General features: G+C 45.2%; 1 protein-coding gene across 1 annotated transcript in view; it reads right to left on the bottom strand.

Annotated features, from left to right (window-relative positions):
• Positions 1 to 16,774, bottom strand: part of LOC121274034 (scavenger receptor cysteine-rich type 1 protein M130-like) — a 743,215-nt gene that overhangs the window by 113,848 nt on the left and 612,593 nt on the right. Inside the window, exons 4-6 of the mRNA XM_041181166.1 lie at positions 15,440 to 15,493; positions 13,188 to 13,241; positions 9,087 to 9,140 (exon numbers count right to left, since the gene is read on the bottom strand). Of these exons, the coding sequence (XP_041037100.1) occupies positions 9,087 to 9,140; positions 13,188 to 13,241; positions 15,440 to 15,493 (162 nt within the window). The remainder of the gene's footprint in view (positions 1 to 9,086; positions 9,141 to 13,187; positions 13,242 to 15,439; positions 15,494 to 16,774) is intronic.

The raw sequence follows: 16,774 nt of genomic DNA, 5'->3' as shown, positions 1-16,774 counted from the left end.
ATTTGGTGTCTATGCTGGTAGATATGAACCCTCTCCCAATTTGGTGTCTAGACTTGTAGATATGAACCCTCTCCAAATTTGGTGTCTATACTGGTGGATATGAAACCTCTCCAAATTTACTGTCTATACTGGTAGATATGAACCCTCTCCCAATTTTGTGTCTATACTGGTAGATATGAACCCTCTCCCAATTTGGTGTCTATCCTGGTAGATATGAACACTCTCCCAAGTTTGTGTCTATAATCGTAGATATGCACCCTCTCCCAATTTGGTGTCTATACTGGTAGGTATGAACCCTCTCCCAATTTGGTGTCTATACTGGTAGATATGAACTTTCTCTCAATTTGCTGTCTAGACTGTTAGATATGAACCCTCTCCCAATTTGGTGTCTCTGCTGGTAGATATGAAACCTGTCCCAATTTTGTTTCTATACTGGTAGAAATGAACCTTCTCTCAATTTGGTGTCTATACTGGTAGATATGAACCCTCTGCCAATTTGGTGTCTATACTGGTAGATATGAACCCTCTCCCAATTTGGTGTCTATACTGGTAGCTATGAACCTTCTCCAAATTTGGTGTCTATACTGGTAGATATGAACACTCTCCCAATTTCGTGTCTATACTGGTAGATATGAACCTTCTCTCAATTTGTTGTCTATACTGGTAGATATGAACCCTCTCCCAATTAGGTGTCTATACTGGTAAATATGAACCCACTCTCTTATTTGATCTCTATACTGGCAGATATGAAACTTCTCTCAATTTGGTGTCTATACTGGTAGATATGAACCCTCTCTCAATTTGGTGTCTTTCCTGGTAGTTATGAACCCTCTCTCAAATTGGTGTCTATACTGGTAGGTATGAACCCTCTCCCAATTTGGTGACTATACTGGTAGATATGAACCCTCTCCCAAGTTGGTGTCTATACTGGTAGATATGAACCCTCTCCCAATTTGGTGTCTATACTGGTAGGTATGAACACTCTCCCAATTTGGTATCTATACTGGTAGATATGAACTTTCTCTCAATTTGGTGTCTAGACTGGTAGATATGGACTCTCTCCCAATTTGGTGACTATACTGGTAGATATGAACCCTCTCCCAATTTGGTGTCTCTGCTGGTAGATATGAACCCTCTCCCAATTTGGTGTCTATACTGGTAGAAAGCAACCCTCACTCTCAATTTGTTCTCTATACTGGTAGATATGAACCTTCTCTCAATTTGGTGTCTATACTGGTAGAAATGAACCCTCTCTCAATTTGGTGTCTTTCCTGGTAGTTATGAACCCTCTCTCAAATTGGTGTCTATACTGGTAGGTATGAACCCTCACCCAATTTGGTGACTATAATTGAAGATATGAACCCTCTCCCAACTTGTTGTCTATTATGGTAGATATGAATCATCTCCCAATTTGTTGTCTCTGCTGGTAGATATGAACCCTCTCCCAATTTGGTCTCTATACTGGTAGATATGAACCTTCCCTCTCAATTTGGTGTCTATACTGGTAGATATGAACCCTCTCTCAATTTGGTGTCTTTCCTGGTAGTTATGAACCCTCTCTCAAATTGGTGTCTATACTGGTAGGTATGAACCCTCTCCCAATTTGGTGACTATACTGGTAGATATGAACCCTCTCCCAATTTGGTGTCTATACTGGTAGATATGAACCCTCTCCCAATTTGGTGTCTATACTGGTAGATATGAACCCTCTCCCAATTTGGTGTCTATACTGGTAGATATGAACCTTCTCTCAATTTGGTGTCTATACTGGTAGATATGAACTCTCTCCCAATTTGGTGTCTATACTGGTAGATATGAACCCTCTCCCAATTTGGTGTCTCTACTGGTAGATATGAACCCTCTCCCAATTTGGTGTCTATACTGGTAGATATGAACCCTCTCCCAATTTGTTCTCTATACTGGTAGATATGAACCTTCTCTCAATTTGGTGTCTATACTGGTAGATATGAACCCTCTCTCAATTTGGTGTCTTTCCAGGTAGTTATGAACCCTCTCTCAAATTGGTGTCTATACTGGTAGGTATGAACCCTCACCCAATTTGGTGACTATAATTGAAGATATGAACCCTCTCCCAATTTGTTGTCTATTATGGTAGATATGAATCATCTCCCAATTTGGTGTCTCTGCTGGTAGATATGAACCCTCTCCCAATTTGGTCTCTATACTGGTAGATATGAACCGTCCCTCTCAATTTGGTGTCTATACTGGTAGATATGAACCCTCTCTCAATTTGATGTCTTTCCTGGTAGTTATGAACCCTCTCTCAAATTGGTTACTATACTGGTAGACATGAACCCTCTCCCAATTTGGTGTCTATACTGGTAGGTATGAACACACTCCCAATTTGGTATCTATACTGGTATATGAACTTTCTCTCAAATTGGTGTCTAGACTGGTAGATATGAACCCTCTCCCAATTTGGTGACTATACTGGTAGATATGAACCCTCTCCCAATATGGTGTCTCTGCTGGTAAATATGAACCCTCTCCCAATTTGGTGTCTATACTGGTAGACATGAACCTTCTCTCAATTTGTTGTCTATACTGGTAGATATGAACCCTCTCCCAATTAGGTGTCTATACTGGTAAATATGAACCCACTCTCTTATTTGATCTCTATACTGGCAGATATGAAACTTCTCTCCATTTGGTGTCTATACTGGTAGATATGAACCTCTCTCAATTTGGTGTCTTTCCTGGTAGTTATGAACCCTCTCTCAAATTGGTGTCTATACTGGTAGGTATGAACCCTCTCCCAATTTGGTGACTATACTGGTAGATATGAACCCTCTCCCAAGTTGGTGTCTATACTGGCAGATATAAACCCTCTCCCAATTTGTTGTCTATTCTGGTAGGTATGAACCCTCTCCCAATTTGGTATCTATACTGGTAGATATGAACTTTCTCTCAATTTGGTGTCTAGAGTGGTAGATATGAACTCTCTCCCAATTTGGTGACTATACTGGTAGATATGAACCCTCTCCCAATTTGTTGTCTCTGCTGGTAGATATGAACCCTCTCCCAATTTGGTGTCTATACTGGTAGATAGCAACCCTCACTCTCAATTTGTTCTCTATACTGGTAGATATGAACACACTCCCAAGTTTGTGTCTATACTAGTAGATAAGCACCCTCTCACAATTTGGTGTCTATACTGGTAGGTATGAACCCTCTCCCAATTTGGTGTCTATACTGGTAGATATGAACTTTCTCTCAATTTGGTGTCTAAACTTGGAGATATGAACCCTCTCCAAATTTGGTGTATCTGCTCATAGATATGAACCCTGACCCATATTTGTTTCTATACTGGTAGAAATGAACCTTCTCTCAATTTGGTGTCTATACTGGTAGATATGAACCCTCTGCCAATTTGGTGTCTTTGCTGGTAGATATGAACCCTCTCCCAATTTGGTGTCTATCCTGGTAGCTATGAAGCTTCTCCAAATTTGGTGTCTATAATGGTAGATATGAACCCTCTCCCAATTTCGTGTCTATACTGGTAGATATGAACCTTCTCTCAATTTGTTGTCTATACTGGTAGATATGAACCCTCTCCCAATTAGGTGTCTATACTGGTAAATATGAACACACTCTCTTATTTGATCTCTATACTGGCAGATATGAAACTTCTCTCAATTTGGTGTCTATACTGGTAGATATGAACCCTCTCTCAATTTGGTGTCTTTCCTGGTAGTTATGAACCCTCTCTCAAATTGGTGTCTATACTGGTAGGTATGAACCCTCTCCCAATTTGGTGACTATACTGGTAGATATGAACCCTCTCCCAAGTTGGTGTCTATACTGGTAGATATGAACCCTCTCCCAATTTGGTATCTATACTGGTAGGTATGAACACTCTCCCAATTTGGTATCTATACTGGTAGATATGAACTTTCTCTCAATTTGGTGTCTAGACTGGTAGATATGGACTCTCTCCCAATTTGGTGAGATACTGGTAGATATGAACCCTCTCCCAATTTGGTGTCTCTGCTGGTAAATATGAACCCTCTCCCAATTTGGTGTCTATACTGGTAAATAGCAACCCTCACTCTCAATTTGTTCTCTATACTGGTAGATATGAACCTTCTCTCAATTTGGTGTCTATACTGGTAGAAATGAACACTCTCTCAATTTGGTGTCTTTCCTGGTAGTTATGAACCCTCTCTCAAATTGGTGTCTATACTGGTAGGTATGAACCCTCACCCAATTTGGTGACTATAATTGAAGATATGAACCCTCTCCCAACTTGTTGTCTATTATGGTAGAAATGAATCATCTCCCAATTTGGTGTCTCTGCTGGTAGATATGAACCCTCTCCCAATTTGGTGTCTATACTGGTAGATATGAACCGTCCCTCTCAATTTGGTGTCTATACTGGTAGATATGAACCCTCTCTCAATTTGGTGTCTTTCCTGGTAGTTATGAACCCTCTCTCAAATTGGTGTCTATACTGGTAGGTATGAACCCTCTCCCAATTTGGTGTCTATACTGGTAGATATGAACTCTCTCCCAATTTGGTGACTATACTGGTTGATATGAACCCTCTTCCAATTTGGTGTCTATACTGGTAGATATGAACCCTCTCCCAACTTGGTGACTATACTGGTAGATATGAACCCTCTCCCAATTTGGTGTCTCTGCTGGTAGATATGAACCCTCTCCCAATTTGGTGTCTATACTGGTAGATATGAACCCTCTCTCTCAATTTGGTGTCCCTGCTGGTAGATATGAACCTTCTCTCAATTTGGTGTCTATACTGGTATATATGAACCCTCACTCAATTTGGTGTCTTTCATGGTAGTTAGGAACCCTCTCTCAAATTGGTGTCTATACTGGTAGGTATGAATCCTCTCCCAATTTGGTGACTATACTGGTAGATATGAACCCTCACCCAATTTGGTGTCTATACTTTTTGATATGAATCCTCTCCCAATTTGGTGTCTATCCTGGTAGTTATGAACCCTCTCCCAATTTGGTTTCTATGCTGGTAGATATGAACCCTCTCCCAATTTGGTGTCTAGACTGGTAGATATGAACCCTCTCCAAATTTGTGTCTATACTGGTAGATATGAACCCTCTCCCAATTTGGTGTCTATACTCGTAGATATGAACCCTCTCCCAATTTTGTGTCTATACTGGTAGATATGAACCCTCTCCCAATTTGGTGTCTATACTGGTAGATATGAACCCTCTCTCTCAATTTGGTGTCTATACTGGTAGATATGAACCCTCTCTCAATTTGGTGTCTTTCCTGGTAGTTATGAACCCTCTCTCAAATTGGTGTCTATACTGGTAGGTATGAACCCTCTCCCAATTTGGTGTCTATACTGGTAGTTATGAACTCTCTCCCAATTTGGTGACTATACTGGTTGATATGAACCCTCTTCCAAATTGGTGTCTATACTGGTAGATATGAACCCTCTCCCAACTTGGTGACTATACTGGTAGATATGAACCCTCTCCCAATTTGGTGTCTCTGCTGGTAGATATGAACCCTCTCCCAATTTGGTGTCTATAATGGTAGATATGAACCCTCTGCCAATTTGGTGTCTTTGCTGGTAGATATGAACCCTCTCCCAATTTGGTGTCTATACTGGTAGATATGAACTCTCTCCCAATTTGGTGACTATACTGTTAGATATGAACCCTCTTCCAATTTGGTATCTATACTGGTAGATATGAAGCCTCTCCCAACTTGGTGACTATACTGGTAGATATGAACCCTCTCCCAATTTGGTGTCTCTGCTGGTCGATTTGAACCCTCTCCCAATTTGGTGTCTTTACGGGTAGATATGAACCCTCTCTCTCAATTTGGTGTCTGTACTGGTAGATATGAACCTTCTCTCAATTTGGTGTCTATACTGGTATATATGAACCCTCACTCAATTTGGTGTCTTTCATGGTAGTTAGGAACCCTCTCTCAAATTGGTGTCTATACTGGTAGGTATGAATCCTCTCCCAATTTGGTGACTATACTGGTAGATATGAACCCTCACCCAATTTGGTGTCTATACTTTTTGATATGAATCCTCTCCCAATTTGGTGTCTATCCTGGTAGTTATGAACCCTCTCCCAATTTGGTTTCTATGCTGGTAGATATGAACCCTCTCCCAATTTGGTGTCTAGACTGGTAGATATGAACCCTCTCCAAAATTGGTGTCTATAGTGGTAGATATGAGCCCTCTCCCAATTTGGTGTCTATACTCGTAGATATAAGCCCTCTCCCAATTTTGTGTCTATACTGGTAGATATGAAACCTCTCCCAATTTGGTCACTATACTGGTAGATATGAACCGTCCTTCTCAATTTGGTGTCTATACTGGTAGATATGAACCCTCTCTCAATTTGGTGTCTTTCCTGGTAGTTATGAACCCTCTCTCAAATTGGTGTCTATACTGGTAGGTATGAACCCTCTCCCAATTTGGTGTCTATACTGGTAGTTATGAAATCTCTCCCAATTTGGTGACTATACTGTTAGATATGAACCCTCTTCCAATTTGGTATCTATACTGGTAGATATGAAGCCTCTCCCAACTTGGTGACTATACTGGTAGATATGAACCCTCTCCCAATTTGGTGTCTCTGCTGGTAGATTTGAACCCTCTCCCAATTTGGTGTCTATACGGGTAGATATGAACCCTCTCTCTCAATTTGGTGTCTGTACTGGTAGATATGAACCTTCTCTCAATTTGGTGTCTATACTGGTAGATATGAACCCTCTCCCAATTTGGTGTCTATACTGGTAGATATGAACCGTCCCTCTCAATTTGGTGTCTATACTGGTAGATATGAACCCTCTCTCAATTTGCTGTCATTCCTGGTAGTTATGAACCCTCTCTCAAATTGGTGTCTATACTGGTAGGTATGAACCCTCTCCCAATTTGGTGTCTATACTGGTAGACATGAACTCTCTCCCGATTTCGTGTCTCTGCTGGTAGATTTGAACCCTCTCCCAATTTGGTGTCTGTACGGGTAGATATGAACCCTCTCTCTCAATTTGGTGTCTGTACTGGTAGATATGAACCTTCTCTCAATTTGGTGTCTATACTGGTAGATATGAACCCTCACTCAATTTGGTGTCTTTCCTGGTAGTTAAGAACCCTCTCTCAAATTGGTGTCTATACTGGTAGGTATGAACCCTCTCCCAATTTGGTGACTATACTGGTAGATATGAACCCTCACCCAATTTGGTGTCTATAATGTTTGATATGAATCCTCTCCCAATTTGCTGTCTATCCTGGTAGGTATGAACCCTCTCCCAATTTGGTTTCTATGCTGGTAGATATGAACCCTCTCCCAATTTGGTGTCTAGACTGTTAGATATGAACCCTCTCCAAAATTGGTGTCTATACTGGGAGATATGAACCCTCTCCCAATTTGGTGTCTATACTGGTAGATATGAACCCTCTCTCAATTTGGTGTCTTTCCTGGTACTTATGAACCCTCTCTCAAATTGGTGTCTGTACTGGTAGGTATGAACCCTCTCCCAATTTGGTGTCTATACTGGTAGATATGAACCCTCTCCCAATTTGTTGTCTATAATGATAGATATGAATCCTCTCCCAATTTGGTGTCTCTGCTGGTAGATATGAACCCTCTCCCAACTTGTTGACTATACTGGTAGATATGAACTCTCTCCCAGTTTGGTGTCTATACTGGTAGATATGAACCCTCTCCCAATTTGGTGTCTACACTGGCAGATATGAACCCTCTCTCTCAATTTGGTGTCTATACTGGTAGATATGAACCTTCTCTCAATTTGGTGTCTATACTGGTAGATATGAACCCTCTCTCAATTTGGTGTCTTTCCTGGTAGTTATGAACCCTCTCTCAAATTGGTGTCTATACTGGTAGGTATGAACCCTCTCCCAATTTAGTGACAATACTGGTAGATATGAACCCTCTCCCAATTTGGTGTCTATGCTGGTAGATATGAACCCTCTCCCAATTTGGTGTCTATGGTGGTAGATATGAACCCTCTCCCAATTTGGTGTCTATACTAGTACATATGAACCCTCTCCCAATTTGGTGTCTACACTGGTAGATATGAACCCTCTCCCAATTTGGTGTCTATACTGGTAGTTATGAACACTCTCCCAATTTGGTGTCTATACTGGTAGATATGAACCCTCTCCCAATTTGGTGTCTATAGGTAGATATGAACCCTCTCTCAATTTGGTGTCTATACTGGTAGATATGAACCCTCTCCCAATTTGGTGTCTATACTGGTAGATATGAACCCTCTCCCAATTTGGTGTCTACAGTGGTAGATATGAACCCTCTCCCAATTTGGAGTCTATACTGGTAGATATGAACCCCTTTCCAATTTGATATCTATACTGGTAGGTATGAACCCTCTACCAATTTGCTGTCTATGCTGGTTGGTATGAACCCTCTCCAATTTGGTGTCTATACAGGTAGATATGAACCCACTCCCAATTTGGTGACTATACTGTTAGATATGAACCCTCTCCCAATTTTTTGTCTATACTGGTAGATATGATCCCTTTCCCAATTTGTTGTCTGTACTGGTAGATATGAACCCTCTCCCAGTTTGGTGACTATACTGCTAGATATGAACTCTCTTCCAATTTGGTTTCTATACTGGTAGTTATGAACCCTCTCCCAATTTGTCATTAAACTTCCGTAACACACTCCCACTTCCGTTTATCTCCATGTGACTCCCTGCCACCTCCAAGTCAGGATGGTGAGTGGCTTGGAGGGGAACTTCCAGGTGTTGGTGTTCCCCATGTGTCTGCGTCCCTTGTCCTTCTAGATGGTAGAGGTCGTGGGTTTGGGAGGTGATGTCGAAGGAGCCTTGGTGAGTTGGTGCAGTGCATCCTGTTTTTGGTACACAGACTGCTGCTACTGTGCGTCGGTGGTGGAGGGAGTGGATGTGTGCGGATGGGGTGTCGCTGAATTATAACACGATGCCCTAAAGTATTCAAATTGTGTTTTGAACTAGCGTGATCTTATCGTCCCACTGCTCTCTGCAATGAAAACTTTAAAAGTAACACTGTGCTGGGACCTCCCCCTGTATGAGCTCTAGAAGGAGGTAGACTCACCAATTTTCTGTGGGCTTTTGGTGTTGGTAGTCAGAGTGGTTGAATCAGTGGTCCCTGAAACATAAACCAGGAAATTACTTCATAACACTGGGTGAATTTACAAGCATGTTACCAGATACCAGGGTGTGTGCAAAGAGGCAGGTTTAATTGATGACCTCAGTACAAAAGCACCACTCAGCAACAGTGATCATGACAAGGCCGAATTTTGTACTCATTTTGGAGAGAGGAAGGATGGGCCTAAGACTAGTGGATTGAACTGAGCTAAGGGTAATTATGACGGTGTGAAGACAGACCTGAATGAATTGGGAAATTAGGTGAAGGGACGGGTCAGTAGAGATGCAGTGTTAGACAACCAAGGGGATATTTCAGAATACTCAGAAAGGATACATTCCAGTGAGAAAGAAAGAGTTCAAGAGACAAACACATCATCCACAGCTAACGAAGGAACTGAAATTTGAAAATAAAAGCGTACAATTCCTTAAAGATGAGTGGCAGGTCAGAAGATTGGACAGAATCCAAAAAAAAACAAAGAATTGCTGAAAAATAATAAGGGTAAAATTAGAGTAGGAGAAAAAGTTAGCTAGAGATATAAAAGGTGATAGTAAGAGTTTCTAGAGGTATTTAAAAAGGAAAAGGCTGGAGGGTGAGATCGGGGAATTAATAATGGGAAAATAAGCAGATGGTGGATGAGTTGAACAGATAGTTTGCATCTTCACTGTAGAGGATGCGAGTAACATCCCAGAAATAATTGTGAATCAGGAGCTGGGAGGGAGGGAGGAAATTAAAACAATTCCGATCCCCAGGGGGACTGAGAAAATTATTAGAACTAAAAGCTGACAATTCCCCGGGTGCTGATGGACTTCATCCTCGGATCGAAAAAGGAGTGGCTGCTGAGATCGTGGATGTACTGGTTTTAATTTTCCAAAATTCCCTCGATTCTGGAAAGGTCCCATCAGATTGGAAAATAGGGAATGTAACTCCTCTATTCAAGAAAAGAGGGAGACAGAAAGCAGGAAGCTACAGACCAGTTAGATTAACACCTGCAATAGGGAAAATGCTGGAATCTATTATTAAGGGGGTTATAATGGGGCACTTAGAAAATCTCAATGTAATCAGGCAGAGTCACCATGGTTTTGTGAAAGGGAAATCATGTTTGACTAATTTATTTAAGTTCTTTGGAAAAGTAACCAGTAACGTGGATAAAGGGGAACGTGTGGATGTGCTGTACTTAGATTTCTAGAAGGCATTTGAGAAGGTGCCACATCAAAGTAAGAGCTCATGGTGTAGGGGGTAACATATTAGCACGGATAGAGGATTGGGTAACTACGAGTAAACAGAGGATAGGGATAAGTGGGTCACTTTCAGGTTGGCAAGATGCGACGAGTGGAGTACCACAGGGATCAGCGCTGGGGCCACAATTATTTACAATTTATATCAATGATTTGGATGACAAGACCTAATGTGTAGCTGCTGGATTTGCTGATGACACATAGGTACATTGTGAAGAGGGCATAAGGAGTTTGCAAATGGACATGGATAGGTTGTGAGTGGGCAAGAAATTAGCAGATGGAGCATAATGTAGGAAAATGTCAACCTGTCCACCTGGACAGGGAGAATAGAAAAGGAACCAATTTTCTAAATGGAGAGAGGCTGCAGGAATCTGAGGTACAGAGGGATCTGGGTGTCCTGGTACATAAATCACAAAAGGTTAGTATGCAGATGCAGCAAGTGATCAGGAAGGCAAATGGAATCTTTGTTTATCAGAAGGGGGGATGGAATATAAAAGTAGTTTGGCTACAGTTGTACAGCGCTCCCTCAGTACTGACCCTCCGACAGTGCGGCACTCCCTCAGTACTGACCCTCGGACAGTGCAGCACTCCCTCAGTACTGACCCTCCGACAGTGCAGCACTCCATCAATACTGACCCTCCGACAGTGCAGCACTCCCTCAGTACTGACCCTCCGACAGTGCAGCGCTCCCTCAGTACTGACCCTCCGACAGTGCAGCACTCCCTCAGTACTGACCCTCCGACAGTGCAGCAATCCCTCAGTACAGACCCTCTGACAGTGCAGCACTCCCTCAGTACTGACCCTCTGACAGTGCAGCACTCCCTCAGTACTGACCCTCTGACAGTGCAGCACTCCCTCAGTACTGACACTCTGACAGTGCAGCACTCCCTCAGTACTGACCCTCTGACAGTGCAGCACTCCCTCAGTACTGACCCTCTGACAGTGCAGCACTCCCTCAGTACTGACCCTCTTACAGTGCAGCACTCCCTCAGTACTGACCCTCTGACAGTGCAGTACTCCCTCAGTACTGACCCTCCAACAGTGCAGCACTCCCTCAGTACTGACCCTCTGAGAGTGCAGCACTCCCTCAGTACTGACCCTCCGACAGTGCAGTACTCCCTCAGTACTGACCCTCCAACAGTACAGCATTCCCTCAGAACTGGCCCCCAATAGTGCAGCATTCCCTCAGTACAGACCCTCTGACAGTGCACTGTTCCCTCAGTACTGACCCTCCGACAGCGTGGCGCTCCCTCAGAACTGATCTTCTGAGAATGCAGCACCCCCTCAGTACTGACCCTCTGACAGTGCAGCACTCCCTCAGTACTGACCCTCTGACAGTGCAGCACTCCCTCAGTACTGACCCTCTGACAGTGCAGCACTCCCTCAGTACTGACCCTCTGACAGTGCAGCACTCCCTCAGTACTGACCCTCTGACGGTGCAGCGCTCACTCAGTACTGACTCCCACAAAACTGCAGCACTCCCTCAGTACTGACCCTCTGACGGTGCAGCGCTCACTCAGTACTGACTCCCACAAAACTGCAGCACTCCCTCAGTACTGACACTCCGACAGTGCAGCACTCCCTCAGCACTGACCCTCAGACAAAAGAGTTGAAGAGGTAGGTACACCCACAGTGCGGTTAGTAAGGGAGACCCAGGTTTTTAACCCAGCGACAGTGAAGGAACAGTGATATATTTCCAAGTCAGGATGGTGAGTGACTTGGAGGGGAACTTCCAGGTGGTGGTGTTCCCCATGTGTCTGCTGCCCTTGTCCTTCTAGATGGTAGAGGTCGTGGGTTTGGAAGGTGCTGTGAAAGGAGCCTTGGTGAGTTGCTGCAGTGCATCTTGTAGATGGTACACACACTGCTGCTACTGTGCATCGGTGGTGGAGGGAGTGAATGTTTGTGGATGGGGTGCCGATCAAGCGGGGCTGCTTTGTCCTGGATGGTGTTGAGCTTCTTGAGTGTTGTGGGAGCTGCACTCATCCAGGCAAGTGGGGAGTATTCCATCACACTCCTGACTTGTGCCTTGTAGATGGTGGACAGGCTTTGGAGAGTCAGGAGGTGAGTTACTTGCTGCAGGATTCCCAGCCTCTGACCTGCTCTTGTAGCCACAGTATTTATATGGCTGGTCCAGTTCAGTTTCTGGTCAATGGTAACCCCCAGGATGTTACTAGTGGGGGATTCAGTGATGGTGATGCCATTGAACATCAAGGGGCGATGGTTAGATTCTCTCTTGCTGGGGATGGTCATTACCTGACACTTGTGTGGTGTGAATGTTACTTACCACTTGTCAGCCCAAGCCTGGATATTGTCCAGGTCTTGCTGCATTTGGACATGGACTGTTTCAGTATCTGAGGAGTCGTGAATGGTGCTGAACATTGTGCAACCATCAGTGAACATCCCCACTTCTGTCCTTATGATGGAATGAAGGTCGTTGATGAAGCAGCTGAAGATGGTTGGGCCGAGGACACTACCCTAAGGAACTCCTGCAGTGATGTCCTGGAGCTGAGATGACTGACCTCCAACAACCACAACCATCTTCCTGTGTGCTGGGTATGACTCCAACCAGCGGAGAGTTTTCCCCCTGATTCCCATTGACTCCAGTTTTGCTGGGGCTCCTTGATGCCACACTCGGTCAAATGCTGCCTCGATGTCAAGGGCAGTCACTCTCACCTCACCTTAAATACTAAAGAAGTGAAACTGAGCTCTAAACCAGTGAGATCATGTAAAATTGAACCACCTCATAATGATAACAGTAAAACTAAGACCGTGATGGGATCTCTCTCTCCGCCCTAGAATGTGATCGACTCACCCCATCCTTTTGAATCCGTGTTGCTGGCAGTCGGTTTAGTGGAATTCAGAGCTCCTGAAACATAGATCGGTAAATCGCTTCAACAGTTAGCACAATAATGTCACGTGTTCAACGGCACCAGTATCTTCACAGAGAGAGGACTTTATTCAACTGGTTATATGATGGCTCCTTCCAGAGTGATGTCCTCATTGACCCACCAAGGCTCCTTCTACATCACCTTCCAATCCCGCGACCTCTACCATCTAGAAGGACAAGGGCAGCAGGCACATGGGGAACACCACCACCTGGAAGTTCCCCTCCAAGCCCCTCACCATCCTGATTTGGAAATATATCGGCCGTTCCTTCACTGTCGCTGGGTCAAAATCCTGGAACTCCGTCCCTAACAGCGCTGTGGGTGTACCTACACCACATGGACAAAATCCTGGAACTCCCTCCCTAACAGCGCTGTGGGTGTACCTACACCACATGGACAAAATCCTGGAACTCCCTCCCTAACAGCACTGTGGGTGTACCTACACCACACGGACAAAATCCTGGAATTCCCTCCCTAACAGCGCTGTGGGTGTACCTACACCACATGGACAAAATCCTGGAACTCCCTCCCTAACAGCGCTGTGGGTGTACCTACACCACAGGGACTGCAGCGGTTCAAGAAGGCAGCTCACCCACCACCTTCTCAAAGGGCAATTAGGGATGGGCAATAAATGCTGGGCCCGGCCAGCGAAGCCCACATTCCGTGAATGAATAAAAAAAAGGAAAAGAATGGCAGAGGTCACCTGACGACGGAAAGCCAGATAGGACATGTAGTGACAATTGCATTTAAAAACCCAGATATCCCCCTGTCCCTGGCAAACAGAATTGTTTGGGTTTTGAAATGCAAAGGAAGCCTCAATACTGTCCATCTGACAGTGCAGCACTCCCTCAGTACTGACACTCTGACAGTGCAGCACTCCCTCAGTACTGACCCTCTAACAGTGCGGCGCTCCCTCAGTAGCGACCCTCCGACATTGCAGCACTCTCTCAGTACTGACCCTCCGACATTGAGATGTTCCCTCATGACTACCACTCCGACAGGACAGCAGTTCAACAGTCCTGACCCTCCGACAGTGAGGTGCTCCCTCAGCACTACCACTTCGACAGTGCATCATTCCCTCAGTACTGACCGGCTGACAGTGCAGCACTCCCTCAGTACTGACCCTCCGACAACGAGGTGCTCCCTCAGCACTACCACTCCGACAGTGCAGCACTCCCTCAGTACTGAACCTCCGACAGTGCAGCACTCCCTCAGTACTGACCCTCCGACAGTGCAGGAAGAACTCATCTGTTGGAGGGACTGAATGTTTGTGGATGGGGTGCCAATCAAGCGGGGCTGCTTTGTCCTGGTGGTGTCAAGCTCCTTGAGTGTTGTGGGAGCTGCACTCATCCAGGCAAGTGGGGAGTATCCCATCACACTCCTGACTTGTGCCTTGTAGATGGTGGACAGGATTTGGGGAGTCAGGAGGTGAGTTACTTGCTACAGGATTCCCAGCCTCTGACCTGCTCTTGTAGCCACAGTATTTATATGGCTGGTCCAGTTCAGTTTCTGGTCAATGGTAACCCTCAGGATGTTGATAGTGGGGGATTCAGTGATGGTAATGTCATTGAATGTCAAGGGGCGATGTTTGGATTCTCTCTTGTTGGAGATGGTCATTGCCTGACACTTGTGTGGTGTGAATGTTACTCACCACTTGTCAGCCAAAGTCTGGATATTGTCCAGGTCTTGCTGCATTTGGACATGGGCTGTTTCAGTGTCTGAGGAGTTGTGAATGATGCTGAACATTGTGCAACCATCAGTGAACATCCCCACTTCTGTCCTTATGATGGAAGGAAGGTCATTAATGAAGCAGCTGAAGATGGTTGGGCAGAGGACACTACCCTGAGGAACTCCTGCAGTGATGTCCTGGAGCTGAGATGACTGACCTCCAACAACCACAACCATCTTCCTTTGTGCTGGGTATGACTCCAACCAGTGGAGAGATTTCCCCCTGATTCCCATTGACTCCAGTTTTGCTGGGGATCCTTGATGCCACACTCGGTCAAATGCTGCCTCGATGTCAAGGGCAGTCACTCTCACCTCACCTTAAATACTAAAGAAGTGAAACTGAGCTCTAAACCAGTGAGATCATGTAAAATTGAACCACCTCATAATGATAACAGTAAAACTAAGACCGTGATGGGATCTCTCCCTCCGCTCTAGAATGTGATCGACTCACCCCATCCTATTGAATCCGTGTTGTTGGCAGTCGGTTTAGTGGAATTCAGAGCTCCTGAAACATAGATCGGTAAATCGCTTCAACAGTTAGCACAATTATGTCTCGTGTTCAAAGGCAGCAGTATCTTCACAGAGACAAGACTTAATTCAACTGATTATATGATGGCTCCTTCCAGAGTGATGTCCTCATTGACCCACCAAGGCTCCTACGACAGCACCTTCCAAACTCACGACCTCTACCATCTAGAAGGACAAGGGCAACAGACACATGGGGAACACCACTACCTGGAAGTTCCCCTCCAAGCCCCTCACCATCCTGACTTGGAAATATATTGGCCGTTCCTTCACTGTCGCTGGGACAAATCCCTGGTACTCCCTCCCTAACAGCGCTGTGGGTGTACCTACACCACATGGACAAAATCCTGGAACTCCCTCCCTAACAGCGCTGTGGGTGTACCTACACCACATGGACTGCAGCGGCTCAAGAAGGCAGCTCACCCACCACCTTCTCAAGGGGCAATTAGGGATGGGCGATAAATGCTGGTCCAGTCAGCGCAGCCCACATCCCATGAATGAATTTAAAAAAAGGAAAAGAATGGCAGAGGTCACCTGACTACAGAAAGCCATTTAGGACATGTAGTGCCAATTGCATTCAAAAACCCATACATCCCCCTTTCCCTAGCAAACAGAATTGTTTGGGTTTTGAAATGAAACGGAAGCCTCAATACTGTCCATCTGACAGTGCAGCACTCCCTCAGTAATGACTCTCTGACAGTGCAGCACTCCCTCAGTACTGACCCTCTGACAGTGCAGCACTCCCTCAGTAATGACCCTCTGACAGTGCAGCACTCCCTCAGTAATGACCCTCTTACAGTGCAGCACTCCCTCAGTACTGACCCTCTGACAGTGCAGCACTCCCTCAGTACTGACCCTCTGACAGTGCAGCACTCCCTCAGTAATGACCCTCTGACAGTGCAGCACTCCCTCAGTACTGACCCTCCGACAGTGCAGCACTCCCTCAGTACTGACACTCTGACAGTGCAGCACTCCCTCAGTAATGACCCTCTTACAGTGCAGTACTCCCTCAGTACTGACCCTCCGACAGTGCGGCACTCCCTCAGTACTGATTCTCCGACAGTGCAGCACACCCTCAGTAGTGACACGCCGACAGTGCAGCACTCCCTCAGTACTGACCCTCTGACAGGGCAGCATTCCCTCAGCACTGACCCTCTGACAGTGCAGGACTCTCTCAGTACTGACCCTGCGACACCGCAGCACTCTCTCAGTACTGAACCTCTGACAGTGCAGCACTCTCAGTACTGGCCTCCGACAGTGC

The sequence above is a fragment of the Carcharodon carcharias genome, assembly GCF_017639515.1.
Source record: "Carcharodon carcharias isolate sCarCar2 chromosome 29 unlocalized genomic scaffold, sCarCar2.pri SUPER_29_unloc_2, whole genome shotgun sequence".
Lineage (NCBI taxonomy): Eukaryota > Metazoa > Chordata > Chondrichthyes > Lamniformes > Lamnidae > Carcharodon > Carcharodon carcharias.
Note: the sequence above shows the minus strand (reverse complement) of the source record. Positions and strands in the feature narration are given on the sequence as shown.